This window comes from Chiloscyllium punctatum, chromosome 36 (assembly GCF_047496795.1).
Source record: "Chiloscyllium punctatum isolate Juve2018m chromosome 36, sChiPun1.3, whole genome shotgun sequence".
Lineage (NCBI taxonomy): Eukaryota > Metazoa > Chordata > Chondrichthyes > Orectolobiformes > Hemiscylliidae > Chiloscyllium > Chiloscyllium punctatum.
The window spans coordinates 7,983,871-8,009,387 of record NC_092774.1 but is presented as its reverse complement, the minus strand read 5'-3'; the positions used below and the strand labels follow the sequence as shown (position 1 = coordinate 8,009,387).

General features: G+C 40.2%; 1 protein-coding gene across 1 annotated transcript; it reads right to left on the bottom strand.

The window, feature by feature from the left end:
* Positions 1-1,775: 1,775 nt before the first annotated feature.
* LOC140459964 (probable G-protein coupled receptor 139) lies at positions 1,776-25,517 on the bottom strand. Its single transcript, XM_072554388.1, has 2 exons — positions 25,460-25,517; positions 1,776-2,674 (listed from the first exon to the last, which is right to left on the bottom strand). The coding sequence occupies exons 1-2, from the start codon at positions 25,515-25,517 to the stop codon at positions 1,776-1,778; spliced, it is 957 nt and encodes a 318-aa protein (XP_072410489.1).

Here is a 25,517-nt window from a genome sequence, read left to right as displayed (position 1 = left end):
ATTTTCCATCCAGACAGTACCAATGTCTTACTGAACTGAGTCTGGCAGATTAGCTTTTATTTGTTATCAGCATTTCGATTTCTTTTGGCGAATTCACACAAAAGAAATAACTCTAAATTTCCCGACTGGGAATTTTATCCAGAAATAGGGGATGCAAGCTCTGAATCGTAACCCCGGAAAAAGGAGTGATCCTGACAATAACTCAGCATCTTGACTTGTACACCCTCTTCTGCTATAGCTTATATCCCATATATCAATCATAAAGACTTTTATTTTCTTAATAAATGCTGAAACATATCGAATGTCTTCTTGAAGCTTGAGATCAGAAGACAGTAAAATTGGGAAATTAAATTCTATTAGATTCCCTACAGCGTGGAAACAGGACATTCGGCCCAACAAATCCACACCAACCTTCCGAAGAGTAATTTATTACATAAAAAGAATTAAATTAAAGAAAAATACAATCGATACTAGAAATCAAAGACAAACACAGAAACATCTCTAAAGAAGTAGAAGATCTGCCATCATCTGCAGAGAATGAAACAAAATTAATGTTTCGAGTTCAGATGTACTTTCAGTCAGAACAGTTCTGGAGGGAGTCAAATCACACTTAAAACGTTAATTTTGTGGGCCAAATGCGCCTATTCATAATTATGACTTGCACGGAAAAAAATCAAATCAAAGTCAACAGATTTGGAGTTGATTCATGAGTTTCTAAAATTCAGCAAATCAAATTTTCCAAGAGATTTTCATATAAATAGAGGAGCAAACTAGCAATCTGTCAGTTTCAGATGTAGGCATGAATTTAAAGTGCCACTTCTGTTGAACTCACACACACGCGAGAGAAAAGAAAAGCATCAAATCTAAATTAGTTTTGAAACAAAATAACAAAGATGTAAATAACACTTAATTCAGAGAAGGAGTTGAAATGAATATGAGTGATTATGATGCAATTGGGAACAAACTGCTGATGCTTGATTTGAATTAATTTATTATTATCATATCTACAAAAGTAATGCGAAAATTTGATTTTGCATGCAATGGAGGCAGATCACAACATACGACTATCATAGTGTGATTGAACATAACGAGGAATCATTGTTACAACTGCAAGGGTAAGGCAGAAAAAGAAAGATCTACATTTGATATTATTAATTGACAAACAGTTCCTGGATTTTTCAAAATAATGCTGATTGTAGAGCACGTAAACAGACATCAATAAATCTGAATGACTCATTTATGAGGCAAGTTGAAACGCTTGAACCAACATTTCGATGTCTTCTTCTTCATAATGTTCCAGATTTTCAAATAGATTGTAACCATTGTTCCAAAAACATTGAAGAATAAATGGATAAAGGAGGATATATAAATACTAATCCAATTAATTAACCGATTAACCAAAAAATGAACGAACAAATATATATTTATGTAATAGGTAGATAAATAAAGAGATAGATAAATAGATACATGCATACATACATACGTAGATAGGTTATAAAGCACTGCCTGACAATACTTGGAGTCCTCAAGTTGTGTTTAGAGACGCAAACTATGGATTATTATCACATCTAAAACCTCTACAACTTCAGAAGATTTCGATAGTTGGAATAGTAAACATCAGAGCTCAAGAATACTCCTTACAGGTAATGAGTATAAGAGCTTGCCCAGGATCCTATTTTATTCTCGTTTGAAAGAGACCATGGTGAACTGTGCCTCTGTGATGAAAGAGAAAAAAACATCGGTAAATGTTTCTATTTTGTTATCCATGGAAGGTTTCACCATGTAAAATTAGTGATGGTAGTGAAAGGACACATGAGCAGCTTTTTCATCTCTTCTCGAAATTTGGTCTGGGAAACCACATAAATGAAGACATTGTTGCAGGAACTAAGGATCTGTAGCATGTTGGTTGTTTCTTGAAGAATAATATCAGGCTTACTGGAATCCAAGCCGTTGAAGTAACCTTCACCTACCAATTGCACGTAAAGGTAACGCCCCACATAAGTGGCCCAAAGGAGGAGGAAACTGATCGAGATGGCAAAGAGCAAGACAATGGATCTTCTGCGATTGGTCATCTCTGGGTCTGCACGGTCACCTTCACCCCAAAGTCTTTTGCGGGCTCTGCTAGCTTTTAAGATGTGTATTACAGTTAATGTGTTGAGAAGCAGAATGAGAAGGAAAGGGAGAAGTGGTGTTAAAATCTGATCCAGCTTGTCGTAGACCTTCCAGAAGGACGAAGTGTAATAGATTGGATTAATGTCACAGAACCAGGGCACCCCGTCCACAATGTACAGCGGTTGAGAGACTAAGCAGAAAGGGACATTCTTGACACAGCTCAGAGAACAAATCATTCCTATTACCAGAGTTGCAGTTTTCTTGGTGCAGTATCTGATCTTCAGCTTCTGCCAGCTGATGGCCACAAAACGGTCAATGGTGAAAGCCACTGTCAGCCAGACAGAGCCATCTCGTGTAGCATAGACCATCACACTGGTGACTGTACACGCAGGGGTGGTGGACAAGACACTGTTTCTGAAGTAGATACCACCAATACGGTTGAGCACACAGCCAGCCATAATGACAAGGAAGTCTGCTATTGTGATTGCCACGAGGTAAAATGTGATGCAGAGAGAGAGCCCACATTTTCTTTGACACAGGACCACAATCGCCAACGAGTTTGCTATGAGGACAGTAGAGATAGATATATGACAGAATGAATCCCAAGCACCAGTTAATAACCCTACCTATTTCGTGACTGAAAACCTCAGCTCTCCATCTTCGTACATCCTTTTATTACATCATGATTCCTACTATTACAAAGTTGTTGGTTTTATTCAACATTCAGTCATGAATTAAACATGTGTACATACGTTCGTCAGTCCAGTCGGACCGAGTGCAAATTCAGTTCTGTTTCCAATGAGTCAAATCATTGCGAAACTCACCAGTTTAATAAAACACAAAATCATTTTGACTTATCCAATTCTTTATTAATACTATCATCCATCTTTTCAAGGCAATATATTTGTTTCCTGTCTGGCAATGCCGGATTTTAATAATCCAAGCTTTGAATTTTCAGTTACAGCCAGAGGTAGGATCACTCCTCACACCGCAAAAGGTCTCGATTTATCTGCAATTCTGCAATATGGCGTTTTACACATATCAATCAATCTATCAGTGGTTATATGTTTATCTACAGACGGACTAATCTCTGGAAACCTTCTTCAATGTCGCCCCTCATTGTTTACCTTTCTCTTTTCTTCTTTAGGTTGTTCATTATAATCTAACTTATTGTTCACAGCTACACCAGCATGTGTACCTTATTCCTTATTGCTCTCCAAATCATGGCTTGCTCGGCTATTTCAAACATCAGTTTATCATCAACCAGATTTCTGCCTGTCTGCTGCCACATATGGGCAAGAGTCGGTAACAACAGTAACTTTTGTTCTTTTAAAGTGCATGAGTGAAGATGGTATTTGGTACCCACCACACTAAGCACATCGTCATCATTAGATTTTCTATTTTTTAATGCCATATTCCTTTACGAAATGCAAATATGGTCAAATATCTCCTAATGACAACAACAGATTCCATAACAAATTAAAATCTCTTCCAAACAATCATAACTTGCAAACAAATCCCGAAACACTTTCTGACATAATATTGATGACACTACAAATTGGAAACTTATTAGTTTGTAATCATTATGTCCGACCTGCAATAAAAATTACTGTGATCGTTAAATGCAGATTTAATTTGCGCTCGTCTACTACAACAATTTCGTTCTAATAATACATTTTGATTCGTGGTTTACGAACCTAAGATAGCAATTTCTCAACAAAACATGAAAAGCACTTCGTATATTACCACATTGGAATTTTACTTGACTTTTAAACACTTTACATTTTAATATTCATGCAAAACATGTATTATAATGTAGATTTCAATTACATAGCAAATGGAATTTCTAGAAATTGCTTATGAAACATTAGTTAATATCATGCATTGTTGCACAATGAAATTACAATTTCTATGCATACTTAGCATAAAACTTTGTAACATATAATGCACCTGTGCATACTATAGGCAGGTGCTGGCTCCAAACATTCAAAGAGCGCTGAAAGTTACACAATAATGTAGCCCACCACAAAAGGTAAGATAGAACACATTTGGTGATTTACAGACATAAATAAAACTTATCGGTGATTGAAAGCTTACCAAGGGCACCAATTACAGCGAGAAGGGGATAACAAATGGCAAAGAATGGGGCAATGACTGGCTCATGCATCGTCTTTCAGAAGTTAAGGAAGTTCCCGAATCTATAGTTGCAGTTTCTGCGAATTTCAAATCTTGCCTCATTTATTTTGAGCAAGAGTCTCCAAAGGTACGATTCGTGAACAACAAGCACTTTAGCTACATTTCAATGAACAACCTAATTAACTGAAATTTCCATGTCTTCCATTTGCACATCGAAAATGTTGATATCCTCATTTCACTTTTTGACAAACGACTGAATTGAACTCTGCCATTCCGCGTTGCCATTTACAATTATTTTGAAAGTTCCACTAATTTGAATATGCTAAGTCGTGATTGAATCAATATTGGGAAATTGTGTCTTCCCTCATTGCCATTTCTCAAATATGATGTGAATTTGCTTGCCATAATAGTTTACATATTATTTTGACTGTGAAATGTTTAAATGTTTCATGCTGTAATAGAACCAACTCCGCACCAAATTCCATAAACAAGACTGCCACTGTTGGCCCATTGTACCAACTTGTTCCTGCCCCACTGAACTACCTTGACTCCATCCTCTCTCACATGTTTGGACGCTGACTACCTGCATCCATGATTCATTTGATGCCCTTGGCCATTTTGTCACGTCCTATTTGCCAGTCATAGCTGCCTTTTGTTCACCCTGTTCTTTCCCTCTACACTTCCACTTCCCCACCAGGATGGACTGAGAGCTTCCAGCTTCTTAGTGCTCGAGAGGAATAAACAATCCCCATCCACCAGCCCTCCCCTTCGATTGGCAGAGCGTGCTCTCTTAATGACATGGCTTTCTTCTTTCATAACAGTGGTTCCCAGGCTACTGTGTTTAACAGGGCCTTCAAAGGCACACCACTTGTTCTTAATTTTCATTCAATAAGTGTCTGCATTCAATGAATTGTTGTCCGTGATTTCAGACAACTGCATCAGAACACCCAAAAAACTCATCTTTCGTTCAATTCCCCCGTCTGCATTTCGCAGCGACACCCGAGGCCACTCCTTGACCAATAACACCAACCCCACATCCCATGTAACAGCAAAAATTACTACAACTACCCCCCTCACCTCCTCCCTGCTCCGCATGCAAAGATTGAAGATTGAAGCATGATTTCAACTGTAATTCCTACAATCTTGTGTATTGTATTCACCTTATGAAGTATAGCCTCCCCTACATTGGACAAAGTAAATAAAGATTTGGGCTGAAGTAAAACGATTGCCAGACTGGGAAAGAGCAGATAATTCTTCGCCTAAAGGACATTACTAAACTAGATGTGTCTTTATTATTATTTAATGAACAAAAAGCAGCACTTATTTGGCTTTCATTGGACTAAACTTTGTTTATCCCCGAATTCAATTTTTTGCCATTTGCCATTTTAACCCACCCTGCTGAAATGTTACTAATCCAGTGGCATATCACTACATCAGCATCCTTTGCTAAATTGCACGATATTTTGTGGTGCAATTCAAGAACGGCACTAAGTATATCAACATGCCTCATTGAATACATAAAGGCGCAACATTTGCACTGTTCTACAGTCATTTCACTTCCTGGCACTTCAGTCAAACCTGAAAGTGTCATTTTTAGTCAGGGGTATCATAGAACCTCTATAGTGTGAAAAGAGTTAACTTGGCCCAACAAATCCATAGCGACACTGCGAAGAGTAACCCACCCAGACACATTCCCCTACTCTGTATTTCCCCTGACTAGTGCACCTAATCTGCACAACACTGAACATCTTTGAATTGTGGGAGTAGACCGGAGCACCTGGACGAAACCCACACAGACACGGGGAGAACGTAAATACTCCACACAGGCAGTAGCTCGATGTTATAATCAAACCCGGGTGAAGCAGCAGTGAAACCATGTTACTCACCACTTAGGCAATGAGTCGCTGTACTGTGGTTACACTTTTTCTAACTACCCACATGTTTCTTGTGATCTTGTGAAACAATAACTGCATGAATAGTTTGCTGTGAAACTGGTAAGCAATATATTTATCATTACAAAACACGATCACAGAATTTTCATTTAAACGATTATAAATGACTTTCAGAAAATATTGCCTCCACTAGTCCAGCCTCCAGTAAGGCAGCAGATTTGATGCGAACATTGATTTCTTTAAGAGCAAAGGACTTCTCCTTCTCATCCACATTCTATTTCGTTCAAAGAGTAGTCAACCGACTTCTGCAGTGACAATTGTGGAATATTATCGGTCCACATCATGCAAACCACCTTATGTTGCTCATTTAAGACATTCCCTCGAATTGATCCTAAAGTCAATATGGACCTCAGTCTCGTTTGAAGCGATTATAATTCCAACAACGTCATATCCGTGCTGCATTGGCTATCATCATTGTGTTGTTGGGTAAGGGGTTGAAATATTGATTTTATATATTTAAAGTGAGATTTGACACTTTCACATTATAATTCACGTGAATAAAATGAATTTCAGGTGAGCCACCCGGATCGAGAACAAACAGCATAAAGAAGGAGAGAACAATTAAGTTTGGTTGACGGTATTTGAAAATGTTATTTATTTCTCAGAGTTTCATGGAAGGAATGACGGTGACATTAAAACAGAATAGCAGTTTTCTCGACTCCGCTCTGAACCTTTTCTTGATTACCAATTAGACACTATTGCAGGAGCTGTGTACTGGGAAGATATTCATCTTGTCTTAAAGGATTTACTGCGGTCATTGAAATCCAGACCACTTATGTGGAGTTCATCTAGAATATGTACGTAAAGATCATATCCAACATAACTGGTCTATTGAGTGAGGAAGCTTAGAGAGACAGCGAAGTACAGAATAATTGATAACTTGTGGTTGGACAGCTCCAGATCTTTATGGTTATCATTTAGAAACACCTCCTTCGGGCTTGGCTGACTGCAAAGATATGTTTGACGATCACAGCATTGGAGGGCAGAATGAGGAGGAATGCCAAAAATGGTGTAGAGATGTTGTGCAGTTGTGGTAGCCCTGCCAATCACGTGACGTGTAAAAACTAGACCTGATACTAGAGAATCAGACATGCTATTCAAGATGTTCAAGAGTCTGTAATTGAGTTGGAAATTGACTTTCTTGACGCTGCTCAGTCGACAAACTATTCATTTGGCTAGCAGTGCAGTTTTCACCTTGCAGTATCCGGTCTTCAGTTTCTGTCAGCAGATGTCCACATATCGTTCAACAGTGAAGGCCACCATCAGCCAAATTGAACAATCCCGAATTGCGATTACAAGAACATTATTGACCATATACGAGGGAATGGTGAAAAGGAAACTTGCAAGAACGTAGATGCCTTTAATCCTGTTGATCATGACGACAGTGGTGTTGACATGGAAATAAGTTACACCATCCCCCATCAGATACCAGTTGATGCACCAGCAGCATTAACATCGTCCCACAGATGAATTTGCAATCATTACCAAGTTGGCTTGGAGAGAAAAGGGACATTACTGAGCTGTCATCAAACAGTACATATTACCTCATCGAAATCTGATTGAAACCCTCCTGAAATTTTACTTTCAAACGTCCCAATTCTGATCATTCCAAGGCTAACATCTTTTGCCAGCATTCAATTGTGGATTAAACAATTGTGAATGAGTCACTTCAATCAGTGAATGGCAAAAGAAAACTCTGCTCGTTGCCACTGAGTGTATTCCACTGTTCCAACTGTTGTGTGAAACCCAAACATAGACAAATTGTGGTCCATGCTATTTTCATCAAGGTCCATTCAGCAAAGAACAATTTGTTAAGTGAACTGCATATACTTGTCAAGTGAGAATCTCTCAGTTTCAATAACCGCTTCCGTCGAATTTCCAAGTACCACGATAGTTGTGACTTCCCTGACCTTATTCATTTTTCAATGATCACAAAGGTTGACCATTCTACAATGGTAGAATTTTGACTTACACTGAAAATAAATGTTCCACCTGTGTCCTTAGGTACCAAGATCTTGATCTGTGGAATTTCGTTCTTCGAGTGGTCAGAAATGTCTTCTTTCTTTAAGATATTCTGATAATTCTAATTGGTTGACCAAACTTTATGTCAAATGTGCCCTGACATTTGATCTCGTTTGTTATCAGATATCTTGGTAATGCTGCTGGAAAGCATCTCCACAATTTGAATTCAGTGATCGAAGAAGGAGGCTGAACTTTACTTTCACGATGGAATGTAGAAATAAGCAATACACCGCGACTTTCTTGGAGACATCCGGAATTATGAATTAGATACAGATTCGGTCGTTGAATCCTAATCGATGATTTTAGAAGAACAAAGCTGATCTGTTTGTCTTTCAGATTCCTCATGTCTGTCGTTCTGCAAGAGCACTCGATTCCCTTGTCTGGCAAGAATGGTTTTGTCTCTGCCTTAAAATAATACTCAATTACCCGCATTCACGTACTTACGTGGCAGATTTCCGAATTCGCATAACCATCTGAGAGAAAAGTAAACTCCTCTCGTGTATTCTACAAGAAGATGTCGATTTTGGAAAAAAAAGTAACCACTCGTTCTGGGTTCGGACCCACGACTAACTGTTGTTAATGCATCCAACTTGTCAAGAAAATTTGGGATCTTATACATTTCAATCATATGATTTCTGGCTCTTCTGAACACTAGTCACTAACGTATGAGAAATACGATTACCCAATTGTTACAAAACCGATGAGCCAAAAAAGAAAATGCAATACAGATTAAATGCTGCATATACTCATTTGAATCTTTCAAACTTTTCTGCAATTATTTGCTACGATCATATGAATAATGCGTACAATTCACTGGAGACTGACTATACTGCACTTAGCAAAACGGACATTCCTGCAATGAATGAATTTTTCTTTGATTTTATAAAATAATTACGATTAAATATGAACCGTATGAATTAGTTCTTCAGCATTATCATAAAAACAGTGCAAGAAATTAGCCTTAGTAAATTATGATAAACTATAATTCAACACAACACTCAGTGAAGCAGATTGTGTCTTGCTACATTATAAGAGAATTGAGATTCGAACAACGTAAGAATAACATTCTTGCAACACCATGTATTATAATTCCTACTTCATAGAATGAGAGAGTTGGAGAGTCATAGAGTCATAAAGCAAGGAAACAGACCCTTTGACCAGTCTATGCCGAACATAATCTCAAAATAGCCTACTCTCACGTGCCTGTTCCTTGTCATGATCTCATCAAGCATTTCCTATTCATGCAATAATCCAAAAGACATCCAAACGTTGTATTTGTACCTACATCGAAAACTTCATTTGGAAGTTCACCCCACGCATGAGTCCCCCTCTGTGTGAATGATTTGTCTCTTATCTATTTTTAAACTGTTCTCCTTTCACCTTAAAAATAGGCCCTCTCATCTTCAAATCGCCCATCCGAGGGAAAAGACAACTACCATTTACTGTATCTATTTATTTCATGTTTTAAAAAATAAACTTCTATCTGATCGCCTTTCAAGCTCCTATGCACCACTGTAAAATATCCCAACCTATCCAGCCTTTCTTTATAATTCAAACCTTCTGTACCCGGCAACAACATCATGGCAAATATCTTCTGAACCCTCTCCAGCTTGACAGTATTCTACATATAACTGGGGTAAGATCTAACTGTACAGGGTCACAAGCCGAAGATTATCTTATAACGCTTCAGAAAAATGATATCCAACGCAAAGATCTGTAATTTATCATTGCAAATCTTTCCATTTTGGAACAGTCACATGATGATTTGAGTTAGCTTTGCCATATACACAGACAGGTTCAATATACCTAAAATGACCAAATATCTGTGAGGTGACCAAGTGTATGTATTAGGGCAGTACAGTTGATTGATTTCAGCCAAGTATTTGAAGGCTCCACTCGTGTGACTGATATAGAAGGTAAAGGCATATATGATCCTGGGTTGCAAGGTAAGTTGGAGGAAATACTGGTTTAAAGGTAGAAGACTGGTAGCAAAATGCTGTTTGTGTGACTCGACGCCAGTGTTCAGAGGCAAAAATCAGAGCCAGGATCTGCTGTTGTTTGTAATATATATGCAAACCCACTTGAAGAAAGTTTGTAGGGGCATGCGTCGGGGAGGTCGATGGATGATGATAAATCTGACCCTTTTAAAAATCCATTCGATGAGAAGTGGAAAATCATAACATTCAAAGCTTTGAGTCGAATGTTGGAAAGTGGGACTCTAGCAGGTTTCGTGCAGTTTTTGTGTTAGACTTCATGCGCCAACAGACATATTCCATAGTCCAATAATATTTGATCTTTTCCTCGGATCTGATACGAATATGCATTAAGAAATGATGGCAATGAAAATCGAATAACTGATGTCGACCAAAGGGGTCAGTTTAACTACAAGTTGTATTCGATGATCCGTCATCCAAATAGCTTACCCTGCATTAATAGGGATCAGTTCCTGATCCTAAAAGGGATCAGGCACACCCCACATCGATTCACTGACAACAATCTCAGAAAAACATTACTATCAGAAATCGTCATCCCTTATGAAACTCAAGACTTTAACAGCGACATCTCAGTTTTATACACAATAGACAATAGCGATTAGGTGGAGGAGTAGGCCATTCTGCCCTTCAAGCCAGCACCGCCATTCATTATGATCATGGCTGATAATCCACAATCAGTTTCCTGTTCCTGCCTTATTCCCATAACCCTTGGTTCCACTCTCCTTAAGAGTTCTATCCAACTATTTCTTGAATGTATCCAGAGACTTGACCTCCACAACCTTCTGGGGCAAAGCATTTCACACACCCACCACTCTCTGGGTTAAAAAGTCTCTCCTCAACTCTGTTCTAAATGGCCTACCCTTTTTTTTAACTATATCATCTGGTTCGGGACTCACCGATCAGCGGAAACATGCTTCCTGCCTCCGGAGTTTCCAATCCTTTAATAAGCTTTTTCGTCTCAATCAGATCCCCTCTCAGCCTTCTAAACTCAAGGGTATAAAAGCCCAGACGCTCCAATCTTTCAACGCAAGATAGTCCTGCCATTCCGTGAATTGACCTCGTGACCTCCTAAATGGGACTGTCGAGGTTGCAGTGAGAAGGAGAAGTTTGACTTGTTTAGGGCGTGGACTCAGGATGTTCACTGCTTTCTGTGATGTTTTGCAGAAGCAGTTTTGGTATTGCGAAGGCCGACCTGCATCACTGTTTGCTCTATTAAAATAATAGGTGGCGGTATCATCAACTGTGTCTTTAATTTCCAGCAAAAACGTTATTTCTGCTTCAAATCTCCCTCTTGCGCAGATCCACTCCCTATTTGTTGCCGTTGTGCCTTGTAAAAATCCTCCTTTTGGAAAGAAAAAATCCATGACCTACCAGAGAAAACTTTGCTGATGGGAGAGTGGTACTAATTTCTGTTCACCACTTCCGGAATCTGTACTTCTCACTGACAGAAAGATGCTAGAAATTAAGTAGAGAGATTTTAATGGGGTTTAATGCCGAGGCAAACAGTGGAGCGAAAGCCCAGACAGGTTTTTTGTTTGTTTCAAGTGACCCGGAGAGTTTTTTGGTAAAAGATAACAATGTCAGGTTGTTTAATCGGTACTCACGCGGTAACCAGCTACAGAGAGAGATAGAGAGAGAGAGAGAAGAAACATTTATCTCATCATGCTACTTCCAGCTTCTGGTCGATGGTTTGTACAGACCAGAAGCTCGAGGCTGCTGTGGGAGACTGGCACTGTCCTTGAGTTAATATGAAAACCCCTTCCCACATTAATCTGACGTACAAAGGGTGGCGTTTTGAAGTTATCGTATGAATGCAGACGGCCGCTGTACATGTCCACAGAGGATAATCTAGGAGGTCAGCTGTGTGGTTTCATTGATGATATTCTGTGAGTACGAAATGCTGGTCCAGAGTACTGGACCGTCCACATCTTGGAAAGTCTTCGTTGTTCTTCTTCCAGGACTGCCCCTGAGATATTTACATGCCCCTGAACTGAGAACATGATTCCCGTTTAACCTCTAACCGGAGAAATTGTTGCAATTGGAGAAAGAGTAGAGAATTGGTAGACAAGATGGCAGCAGCACAAGTTTTCACATTTTCCGAGGAGACAACTAATAGAATACAGAACAGAATGATAGTGCAGCTGGTGTATTTGTATTTTAAGAAAACTCAAGATATAAAGACACCTAAGCTATCCGTATTCAGGATTAAATTGTAAGATCGGTGATAATATACTGGCAAGGTTTGAGAATTTGTTGCAGAGAAGAAACAACTTGCACTTGGAATGGAAGGCTGTGATAAGTCAGTTGTCACAAGGGTCAGCACCTGAGCGCGATTACTCTTCAATCTGAAAAGAACACACTGATCTGGACTGATTAAATACTTTTTAGAAGTTCTCCCACTTTCTAAATGTAGACTTACCTCCATGTAGCTGATTCCAGTCTATGTTTGTCATAGACTTGCAGGACCTCACACTTATCTATGTCCACTTGCCATGTCTCTGCCAAGTTGTCCAGCTGATCAAGGTTGTGCTGCAATTTCTGATACACTTGTTCACTACCTACGATAGCTCCTCATTTAGTGCCCTCTGTAAACTGACTAATAATCCCATATGCATCTTCATCCAAATCATTGATACAGATAACAAACAGCAAGGGATCCAGTGCTGACCTCTGAGGCATTCAACTTGTCACGGGTCTCCAATCCAACTAGCATCCTTCCAACATTACGCTAAGCTTCCTACAATCAAGCCAATTGTGTAGACTATTTTGTAGCTCCCTCTACATTCCATGCATAGGAAGCTTCCACAACAGCCTACGATGTGGAACATTATCAGAGGCTTTACTGCCACGCAAAAAAAACCATGCTGACTATTCATAATCAATCCTTGTCTTTCTAAATGCAGTATTATCTTACTTCTCAGAATCTTACAAAGCACAGAAGGTACAACAAAATTCAATTTGTCGGCTCACAATATGTTGCATGATATTCGGCTTCAAACAATGACAACATGCTTAACACATTTATCTCCACGTGATGATAATCAAACCAGGCTGTCTTTGATTCCAGTCATTTCACATTTGCACAGCTGCTCTGCACTGTGCATATGGAATTGTTGTTTTATTGGTCGGCTGCATCAGTGAGAGCACTTCCGGGCTCAAAATTCATGGTGCTTTCTGTTCAACAGCTTCAAGATACCTAAAGCAATCAGTTTCATACCTTTGGGAAAGTTAAAAGAGATTCTGACCTGCAATTCCAGATACTTGTAATCATCCTCCGTTTATCTTCAGGAAATATCTCAGAATTTTCCGGGGATACTGGATGTCTCAGTCTCGGATTCTGTCGGTGTATGTTGTCAGGTGACAGCGGTATAATTAAATATACTCAGCGTTCCTGACAATTGATTCAGATGGATCTTGTGGCAGTGAATCATTGCCACGCGTTACTGTGTCACAAAAACAAAATGTTTCATTTTTTAAGGAATAAAAGCACACTCCTGAATGCACACATACGATTAAAAAATAAACAACTCATCAGTCTGAAAGTCCAATATTATTAGCGAGGAATGCAGATTTAGTATTAAGTTTATGTTTGGAAATGAAATGTCAAGATTTTGAAATGTGTTGGCCTCCTAGTCTACATTAAAGTGTAACCAGGATCAGGCTTCACTTATACAGACGCTGAAGGCAATTCCTAAATACAGAACTCATTGCTCTGTCAGCAGATAACACCTTCACAGTAAGCAGTGAAATCTGTAGATATTAACTTCCTCTGATTATTTTTGTTTTTTCTCTGTATTAGTAGTGTCCCATTGCTTCTGATTCTTTGCACCAACTTCTGCTTCAACACGATGAAACTACGCCTTATTGAAACAGAAACTCTCTCTGCCATAAAATACATGGTAACAAATACTGAAAAAATAATGCAATAGTATTATGCCCTTTAGAGAAGGAAACTGCTCTCCTCACCTGGTCAGGATGAAATATAGTTCCCGACTCACAGCAACGTGTTTGATTCTGAACTGCTGTCCTGGCTTTTAGGGACAGATAAGAAATGCTGGCATTGCCAGTGACGCCCACATCCCTTCTGTGAATAAAAAAAAATCTTAGGAATGACTGTAGAGTTTAATGGAGTGGACAAATGCAATCATAATCTCAAATTGACCAAAAAGTAGCGTGAATGCAATTGCGGAATTTTCACTTTGATTCCAGGCTGGAAGTGAAACAAAAATGTATTTATTTGGGTATATTGAATGAAACCAGAAGTCAGATTCAGTCAATCCACAATGACGCATGGTATTGCAGTGAACCATTGACTCATAACATGTCTGCATGAAGTCCTCAATCAGAGAGAGAGAGGAAAAATGTGTTAGGGTGGGGTGGGGGGTGCGGAGAGTGAAAGAGACGAAGACGGGACGAGAAAAAAAGAAACAGGTAGAGAGAGAGACAGCTATCGAATGACAGAGAGAGATCGTGAGTGACAGAAAGTCTGTTTATGTGAGAAGGGGGACAGAGAGATGGAAACAGTTAATGCTTAATCCCATTGTGGCTTAACCAGGCAAAGACAGATAATCCCTGAGTGCGACATTATACGAAGTCTGGTGTCAAAATCTCATAATAATCCGTTTGTGAGAATGCCCCGCATTGGCCTCTTGCCATGCCGGAGGAAAATAAAATTATCTACAATAACATTTCTGAGAGTCCTTTGCACGGACACCGAGTCATGGTCTGAAAACCAGAGCCTGATGTGTCTGCCTCCTGTCCCTCTTCATTGGCATGAATAGGAAGGTCCACAAAGCTCTTATACACTTCAAGCTCTGATGTTCTTGGCAAAGAGTCTGTTTCGTTTGTTAATCAGACGCCTTTTTTTTACTATCACTCAATATCGAGTTGTGTTTCAGTTTTATTGCTTTTGTTACAGCGGTTCAGTTTGAGAACCAGAGCTCACAGGTTGACGATGTTCTTTCTCTGGAAGGGGAATCTGTGGAACTCAACAGGAGGTTCTGCACTGGTGCTGATGAAAACGTAGACTGGTTTAAAAAAAACAAACACGGACAGTGTTTCTGAAATTTAACGGATGCATACATCAGGGGAATGTGAGTATCGTTTGATATAGCAGAGGAGTTCAAAACCATTTTTAGAAGGGACAAAATGGTCGATATGCTGCAGTGTATTACTGTGCCACAGTGAGAGAAGCAATGGATCTGGCCATACAGTTTGTTACATTGTGTTATCTGTCTGCTTTCTGTTAAATGCTCCCCGTTGCAAGACTTTTAGAAAAACAAAAGTGATTTTAGAAGTCATAAATTTCAATGATTAATCGTCGCAGAACTTTACTTCACAAAATCGTAGGACGATGACAAATTGTAGACAGTCACATTAAATTTGTGCGTGTGCAATACTAAAAAGGATGTTGATGGGCAGAACAAGATAGATAGATAGATAGATCGATCGATAATACTTTTCCAGCCGTGTGCAGAAACATTTTATTTGTGCCTTTTTATAATTATCTTTCTTGATTATTGACTTTCTTGATATTTGATCCTTTTTTGAGCTCTTTCCTCTCATGCAGACACACTTCTGATATCAATTCAATGTGTAAGTTTTGGACAGGCACTTTTCCTTCAAGACAAGGCTGCCTCTGCTTTGATTGACTTTGCATTCTGCTGCAGATTTTTTTTTAACTTAATACCCAAATGCTTTTGTTCCACATTCAATGTACAAACTTGATCTGTAATGATATTGCCCGTCTGCACATCGCTTCCAGTGCTTTGAAATATGAACTATGGAGGCAGCCTTGGGCTCCAACTGTAACAGCGTGTAGAAGTGTCAGAATCACATGTTTTCCAGTTGTAGATCAGTGTGACATTTTTACATCATCATTTTATTGATGTTTCGCTGGGTCATGTTGACTCCATTCTAACACATGGAAAGTAGTTTTTAAAATGACAATCGACATGATCGCCAGCATTTCTGCTATTCAATTAAAAATGAAATTTTTATTCAAATAGCCAGCTTTATCTCAGAAGATATTTACTGAGAATGGGTGAAATGACGTGGAATGGTATGAGTCATTTCCCCATCTTGATTTCTCACTTGGTAATCTGCAGTGCAGGAAATTCTTTGGGTGACCAGAAATACAGATCCCTGCCCCACTGCTTTGCTGATCCAATAAATGATAAGAATGGCACGGCGGCAGCAATTTCTCCAATAACACTGAAAGAACTGTGGATGCTGGAAATCCGAGACAAAGTCTTAATTTACTGGAAAAGCTCAGCAAGTCTGACAGCATCGTTGGAGCAAATTCAGAGTGAACACTCGGGTTTCAGGAAGGATCGCTCCCAAATCATTAACTCTACATTCTTCCCATAAAGGATGGCAGACCTGCTAAGCCTCCCAAGCAATTTCCGTTTTCTTCTCCAAGAACACTTGCAGCTGCAATCGGAACTGGCAGAGTGTGAAAAATGACAATACCGTCTCCGGCCTGTGACTTCCTCTTAAAACACGAAAGCCATGACTTATCATGTTTCAATACGATACATCTCCATTTGGAGCTCCAGAGTGGACATATTTTATCCAGATTCAAGTTTAAGCGGGGACACAAGATTTCCAAATACCTGCTCCACTTCTACCATCCTGGTTTGGAGAATGGTTAATGGTTCGGCTGGGGAAGAGAATCAGCGAAATAATATTCTGTAGATCTGCTGCTTAACACATGGATATTAGCACTATTTCGTCTTCTAATTCGACGAAACGTTAAGGCATTCCTGTTAGTTTAAATAAGATCTGAAAAATTTTGTTCGATATCTTTCATATCCGAAACAAAAATAATGGAAAAAGTTTTCGCAGATCAACATGTAACGATATAGATTGAAATGGCGGATGGTGGTGTCGTGGTAATTTTCTTGCACCAGCAAAGCCAGAATCTTAGGATAACTTTCTGTCAACAGACCGGCTTGGGGAATTTAAATTCAGTTGGCAAATTTTCAGGGCACTCAGTTCGAGGGTAATTACGAAAGAACAACAAATGCTCCCTTCCCCGGTCAAACCCACGCCTCATGAAGGAATTCAGTAAAGTAAATCGCACACATTGAAGGTTTACATATCCCATTAATGATCACCAAACATTTTTTTGAATGTAACTGATACAATTTTAAATTTCTGTTTGAGCTGCAGACTGTATTATAAAGTAAGTTAATTTCACTGTTAATGGCACTATGTTCCAACAGATATCTGTGGCAAATGTTGAAAGACATACTTGGAAAGGCAAGGTCTGATTAGCGATAGTTAACATGGCTTAGTGCATGGAAAATCATGTCTCACAAACTTGATTGAGTTTTTGAAAAGCAGCAAAGATGATTGATGAAGGCAAAACCGTGGACGTGATCTATATGGACTTCAGTAAGGCATTCGACAAGGCACTCCATGGAAGACTGAATAGCAAAGTTAGATCTCATGGAATATAGGGAGAACTAGCCATTTGGATACAGAACTGACTCAAAGGTAGAAGACAGAGGGTGGTGGGTGGAGCGTTGTTTTTCAGACTGGAGGCCTGTAACCAGTGGAGAGCTGGCTCCACTACTTTTCATCATTTATATAAAGGATTTAGGATGTGAGCAGAAGAAGTATAATTAGTAAGTTTGCAGATGACACCAAAATTGGGAGTGTAGTGGACAGCGAAGAAGTATATCTCAAATTGCAATGGGAATCTTAATCAGATAGGCCAATTGGCTGAGTAGTGGCAGATGGAGTTTAATTCAGATAAATGTGAGGTGCTGCATTTTGTGAAAGGAAATCTTAACAGGACTTATACACTTAATGGTAAGGTCCTAGGGGGTGTTGCTGAACCAAGAGACCTTGGAATGCAGATTCATATCTCCTTAAAAGTGGATTCACAGGTAGATAGGATCGGGATGAATGCATTCGGTATGGTTTTCTCTATTAGTCAGAGTATTGAGTACAGGAGTTGGGATGTCATGTTGCGGCTGTACAGGACATTGGTTAGGCCACTGTTGGAATATTGTGCAATTCTGGTCTCCTTCCTCTCTGAAAGATGTTGTGAAACTTGAACGGGTTCAGAAAAGATTTAGAAGAATGATGCAGGGATGGAGGATTTGAGCTACAGGGAGAGGTTGAATAGGTTAGGAATGTTTTACCTGGAGCGTTGGAGGCTGAGGAATGACCTTTTTGAGGTTTACAAATTCATGAGGTGCATGGATAGGATAAATAGACAAAGTCTTTTCCCTGGGATGGGGGAGTTCAGAACTAGAGTGCAGAGATTAGGGTGAGAGGGGAAAGATACAAGAGACAAAAGGGGGACTTTTTCACACAGAGGGTGGTACCTGTATGGAATGAGCTGCCAGAGGAAGAGGTGGAGGCTGGTACAATTGCAACATTTAAAAGGCATTTGGGTGGATATACAAATCGGAGGGGTTTGGAAGGATATGGTCCAGGTGCTGGCAGGTGGGACTAGATTGGGTTGGGATATCTAGTCGGCATGGACGAGTTGGATTGAAGTGTCTGAATCCGTGCTGTGCAGCTCTATTACTATGACTCTCTACATTTCACTGAAAGAAGAAATTCTTCCTTATCTCTCTCTTAAATTTGCAACCCTTTATTCTTAGACTATGCGCACTTGTCTTAAGTCTGTAATGAGTGGAACTTTCTGTCAGCATTTACCTGATCAACTCCATGGCCGGAGTACTAATCCCTGTTTAACCCCACTTGGCATTGCTTCGTAGATTGAAGAAAAGGAACTTCGTTTCCCCTCTAGTTGCTTCGTGCCCATGAAACAGTTATGTATTTATGAAAATGTGGTATTGCCAAAAATGTTGGTTCTTATATTCTGACTTAGACTTTTATGAAGTACCATGAGATACATGTTCTGGAAATCCAAAACGACGAGTCTACTGATTCCCCTCTATCGACTTCAGTTTGCCTTCCTTAAAAAAAATTAAAAGAGTCATTCATTTAATTTCCCTTTCAAGAAGCCATGCTGAATCTGTTGTATTAGATTGTAATTTTCCAAATGAGCCGCTGTTTCTTACCAATCGATTCAAATACTTGCTCAAAGTCGATGTGAGGCTAATTGCCCTGTAAATAGAGGTTTTGATTTTTGTCTCCCTCGCTTTTTGAGTGAGGATGTCATATTGATCGTTTTCTAATTCTCTGGGATATGCCTCGAGACAGCCTTGGGTGTCTTTTGGAAGACTCTACCTCATTACCCTGGTTACATCAACAACATGGCACTCAAAGGATCGCTTTGAAACGTAAACAAAGGATCTTTAGCCTAAGATATAAAAATCGATTTGAAATCACAATCTCGTATCTATTGAACGGGTACTTTAACCAAATAAGCCACAACTTCTCCAGGCAGCCTGGCCCCATCTATGCATGCATAAATTTCCTTAGAGTCTCGATCACCGTCACTCTGCTTTTCTATTTCAAAGTTTCTCAGTGAGAATTTCAATCCCTTCCCGTTGTTGCAAAAGTGAACAGTTCACAGCAAAAGAGTTTCTATTAAAAACGCAGAGGAAACTACAATCTCCTGTAATCGTCTTTAAAAGTGAAAGTTTTATCTGTTAAACAAACGCGAAAATGGTGAAGTATTCGGCTTGATGCTGTCTGCTTTTGGGTAAACACATAAATGTGCCTTCGAATAGAAGTCACAGTTGCCTCTGTCCATAAATTCAGTCCCAATTAAGACAATTATTTCGCAATGTAAATTGAAGACCTGCAATGCTGATGATCTGAAACCAAAATAGCAAGTTCTGGATAAACTCTGCACGTCTGGAAATATCTGAGGAAGAAGAGTTAACGTTTGGGCTCAAGAGGTCTTTCGTCATGGCAAAACACCAAACTTGAAACGTTAACTCTACTTTTCTTCAACAATATTAGTGACAGCTCTTGATTATAAACGAGGTTAATGCCGTTAATGTAATTGCAACTTTCACTGGTTCCATTTTGGCTGAGGATATTTAATAAGAAATTGCTCGCCTTCAAGCAGACATATTCTGCTTTGTCGCAGTCACTTATCGAGAGTCTGCACTCTCTGAATCACAGAAGATGCTTCCACAAGATGCAGCATCAATTGAAGTAAGGTGAAATGCTTCTTGTGATATATAATAAACGGTATAATGAATAATCGCGCTATAACGAACGCCAACATGTTATTTTAGAGTCATAAAGACGTAGAGATGTACAAATGTACAGACCCTTCAGTCCAATCCGTCCATGCCGACCAGATATCCCAACACAATCTAGTCCCAGCTGCCAGCATCTGGACAATATCCCTCCAAATCCTTCCTATTCATATACCCATCCAAATGCCTCTTAAATGTTGCAATTGTACCAGCCTCCACCACATCCTCTGGCAGCTCATTCCATACATGTACCACCCTCTGCGTGAAAACGTTGCCCCTTAGGTCTCTTTTATGTCTTTCCCGTCTCACCCTAAACCTATGCTCTCTAGTTCTGGATTCACGGATGCCAGGGAAAATACTTTGCCTATTTACCGTATCCATGCCCCTCATAATTTTGTAAACCTCTATAAGGTCATCCCTCAGCTTCCAACGCTCCAGAGAAAACAGCCCCAGCCTGTTCAGCCTCTCCCTATAGCTCAAATCCTCCAACCCTGGCAACATATTTGTAAATCTTTTCTGAACCCTTTCAAGTTTCACAACATCTTTCTGATAGGAAGGAGACCAGAATTTCACGCAATATTCCAGCAGTGGCCTAACCAATGTCCTGGGTCGCTGGATACAAAGTCTAGAATGCGAACCATTACACCACGGAATCGGCTGCGCTTATGCCCAAGTAACAGCTTTGACAGTTTCTCATTTCAAATGTGTTCGTCATAATCCGCCATTCTTACCTGAGATAGCAGTTATTCCCCGCTTAATTTCATACAAAATGATGCACTTAGCGTATTGTGTGCATCACTGGTTTTGAAAAAAAAAATGTGCCTCCTCAACTTCGCTGTGGGGAGCTCAAATGTCACTGCAAAGATTATTTTTGATGAACATTCCAAACTGAAACCAGAACAAAACGAATTATTTCTTGTTATGCCACGGAGATCCTAGACTGAAATAACTGAAGGTGAGGCATTCAGTCTCATTCCTGACCTGGTCTCCGCTCCATTGAATGCTGTCCCTCTGATGTCAGGATCTGGAGAATAAATGAGCAGGGATCTCTTGGATACACCTGGTGACTGGGCCAGCAATCAGCTAGCAGAAACTCTGGATACTGCTTAATATTAAATGAATTTTTGAATTGAACAATTTCAAGGTCAATTTGTTTTGTACAAATTCGTATTCACAGCGGACAAAAATGACTTTTACTTTAAATTCATTATTTACAAAAAACATCTCTCATAACTGGTAATACATGCTAAAATGTACACACTGTTCCACGTAAAGACATCGCTAACATTGTTTTAGATATGCATTCTCTCAATTTCACAACTGTTCCGTTGTCAGGTGATAATAGGTGCCGTTCCATAATAATGATATTACTAAATTTCTGGAGGTCGTGGCCCGGCAGTCTCGGTCTCTCAGGAATCGGTTTCAGCAATGACGTTTCAAGACTATGAGATGGTCATTAGTTACAGTCATTCGACCACTGCTGTTACTACATAAACGTGACAAAACACTCGTCAGGTTCGATATAAAGCACCGACATTCTTGGACTGCTCTGTTATCAGACCAGAGGTTTTTGGAGGAAGGCTCGAATTTCTGCTCATATTGACCATATGTAAAATCAGAGAAATTTCACGAGCCATTATTTAGAACACAGAACATAGAACATAGAACAATACAGCACAGAACAGGCCCTTCGGCCCACGATGTTGTGTCGAATTTCTAACCTAGATGAAGCGCCCATCCATGTACCTATCCAAATGCCACTTAAAGGTCGCCAATGAATCTGACTCTACCACTCCCACGGGCAGCGCATTCCATGCCCCCACCACTCTCTGGGTAAAGAACCCACCCCTGACATCTCCCCTATACCTTCCACCCTTCACCTTAAATTTATGTCCCCTTGTAACACTCTGTTGTACCCGGGGAAAAAGTTTCTGACTGTCTACTCTATCTATTCCTCTGATCATCTTATAAACCTCTATCAAGTCACCCCTCATCCTTCACCGTTCCAACGAGAAAAGGCCGAGAACTCTCAACCTATCCTCGTACGACCTACTCTCCATTCCAGGCAACATCCTGGTAAATCTTCTCTGCACCCTCTCCAAAGCTTCCACGTCTTTCCTAAAGTGAGGCGACCAGAACTGCACACAGTACTCCAAATGTGGCCTAACCAAAGTCCTGTACAACTGCAACATCACTTCACGACTCTTGAATTCAATCCCTCTGCGAATGAACGATAATACACCTTAGGCCTTCTTACAAACTCTATCCACCTGATGGCAACATTCAAAGATCTATGTACACAGACCCCAAAATCCCTCTGTTCCTCCACCTGACTAAGAACCCTACCATTAACCCTGTATTCCGCATTCTTATTTGTTCTTCCAAAATGGACAACCTCACACTTGGCAGGGTTGACCTACATCTGCCACTCCTCAGCCCAGCTATGCATCATATCTAAGTCACTCTGCAGCCGACAACAGCCCTCCTCACTGTCCACAACTCCACCTATCTTCGTATCATCTGCAAATTTACTGACCCACCCTTTGACTCCCTCATCTAAGTCATTAATAAAAATCACAAACAGCAGAGGACCCAGAACTGATCCCTGCGGAACTCCACTTGTAACTGGGCTCCAAGCTGAATATTTACCATCTACCACCACTCTCTGCCTTCGACCGGTTAGCCAGTTTTCTATCCAATTGGCCAAATTTCCCTCTATCCCATGCCTCCTGACGTTATGCATAAGCCTACCATTGGGAACCTTATCAAATGCCTTACTAAAATCCATGTACACTACATCCACTGCTCTACCCTCATCCACATGCTTGGTCACCTCCTCGAAGAAATCAATAAGACTTGTAAGGCAAGACCTACCCTTCACAAATCCGTGCTGGCTGTCACTAATCAAGCAGTGTCTTTCCAGATACTCGTAAATCCTATCCCTCAGTACCCTTTCCATTACTTTGCCTACCACAGAAGTAAGACTAATTGGCCTGTAATTCCCGGGGTTATCCCTATTCCCTTTTTTGAAAAGGGGCACAACATTCGCTACTCTCCAGTCCCCTGGTACCACCCCCGTTGCCAGTGAAGACGAGAAGATCATTGCCAACGGTACTGCAATTTCCTCTCTTGCTTCCCACATAATCGTGGGATATATCCCGTCAGGCCCGGGGGACTTGTCTATCCTCAAGTTGTTCAAAATGTCCAACACATCTTCCTTCCTAACAGGTATCTCTTCCAGCTTAACAGTCCATTTCACACTCTCCTCTTAAAAAATACGGTCCCTCTCGTTCGTAAATACTGAAGAGAAGTACTTGTTCAAGACCTCTCCAATCTCTTCCGACTCAATACACAGTGTTCTGTCCTTGATCGGACCTACCCTCGTTCTCGTCATTCTCAGGTTTCTCACATACGCATAAAATGCCTTGGGGTTATCCTTGATCCTATCCGCCAAGGATTTTTCATGCCCTCTCTTAGCTCTCCTAATCTCTTTCTTCAGGTCCCTTCTGGCTATCCTGTATCCCTCCACTGCTCTGTCTGAACCCTGTTTCCTCAACCTTATGTAAGCCTCCTTCTTTCTGTTTACTAGACATTCAACCTCCCTCGTCAACCAAGGCTCCCTCACACGACCATTTCTTTCCTGCCTGATAGGTACATACATATCATGGACACGTCGTATCTGCTCTTTGAAAAAGTTCCACATTTCCACCACATCCTTCCCTGACAGCCTATGCTCCCAACGTATGTTCCTCAAATCCTGTTTTACAGCATCGTAATTTCCCTTCCCCCAATTGTAAAATCTACCTTGTTGTGCGCACCTATCTCTCTCCATAACCAAGGTGAAAGTCACAGAATTGTGGTCACCATCACCAAAATGTTCACCCACTAACAAGCCCACCACTTGTCCCGGTTCATTACCGAGTACCAAATCCAATATGGCCTCCCCTCTGGTTGGACAATCTACTAACTGCGTTAGAAAAGCTTCCTGGACACACTGCACAAACACCGCCCCATCCAATCTACTTGATCTAAAGAGCTTCCAATCAATATTTGGGAAGTTGAAGTCGCCCATGACTACGACCCTGTGGCTTCTGCACCTTTCCAAAATCTGTTTCCCAATCTGTTTCTCCACATCTCTGCTGCTATTGGGGGGCCTATAGTAAACACCCAACAAGGTGACTGCACCTTTCCTATTTCTGACTTCAGCCCATACTACCTCCAGAGGCAGATCCCCCACAAACTTCCTTTCTGCAGCTGTTGTACCATTTCTAATTAGCAATGCCACCCCCCCTCCTTTTTTACCACCCTCCCTAATCTTACTGACTGAAATTTGTGGCTGACTGAAACCGTGATGTATTAATGAAAGACACAGGGTTGGAACAGAGTAAGCTGAATAGCTAAAAAGACTGTGGAAAGATGTACATCGATTGCCAGCACTTTACAAAGTAATTTCAAGCGTACCATGTCTGTACGTGACTGCTCCCATCAGCTCAGAATTAACGAGTGAGCTTTGAGATGCAAATTAACTCTATACTGAGGAATTGGCCGGAGAAATTGGGTTCAGTTACTCATGCTTCCTTAAAATAAACGCGAGATGTCCGGTTTTTCCTGATAATTCGTATCTTTTCCCATCTCAATTTGCATTCTTTTAACATAGTATGATACTTGAAAATTTTTGCCTGTTGCAGAACTGACTTGTGATGGTGCATAAAAAATGAACCTCAATCTAATTTCAACAACTGCATTATTTCACTGAAACTACTTATTACAGATCATTAAACAGGAAAGCTGTCCGTCAACTCAGTTTGACCTTAACCTGAATCTCAACCCAGTTACAAATCAAGTTAGCTCTACATTCAGTGAGTTTTCAAATTGTCTCTTTGGTCAGTTAGTGACAAGCAACCTGTGTTTACTATTCATTTTCTACATATCAGAGCGCATCATTGATGTTTTCTCTTCTTTAACATAAACATTGATGCCGTCAGAACCAGTTGATCCTATCACATTATACAAAGGAGTTGAAATCAAACAAAATGCAGCCAATGATGTCAGCTTTCGTTGTCCGATGTTGTGGCGGTTTCAGAGGCACCGAAGCATTTCTCACATTCTGGAGCAGCGGTGATGTGGCCCTCCATTATCTGTCTGCTCTTGGTGTCTTCCAT

Excerpts from the sequence above, each read along its gene's own strand:
- LOC140459964 (XM_072554388.1), bottom strand. The coding sequence starts at position 25,517 with ATGGAAGACACCAAGAGCAGACAGATAATGGAGGGCCACATCACCGCT. Across the intron at positions 2,675-25,459 it reads CATCACCGCTGCTCCAGAAT|CAAACTCGTTGGCGATTGTG; the intron begins GTGAGAAATGCT and ends CTGTCCTCATAG.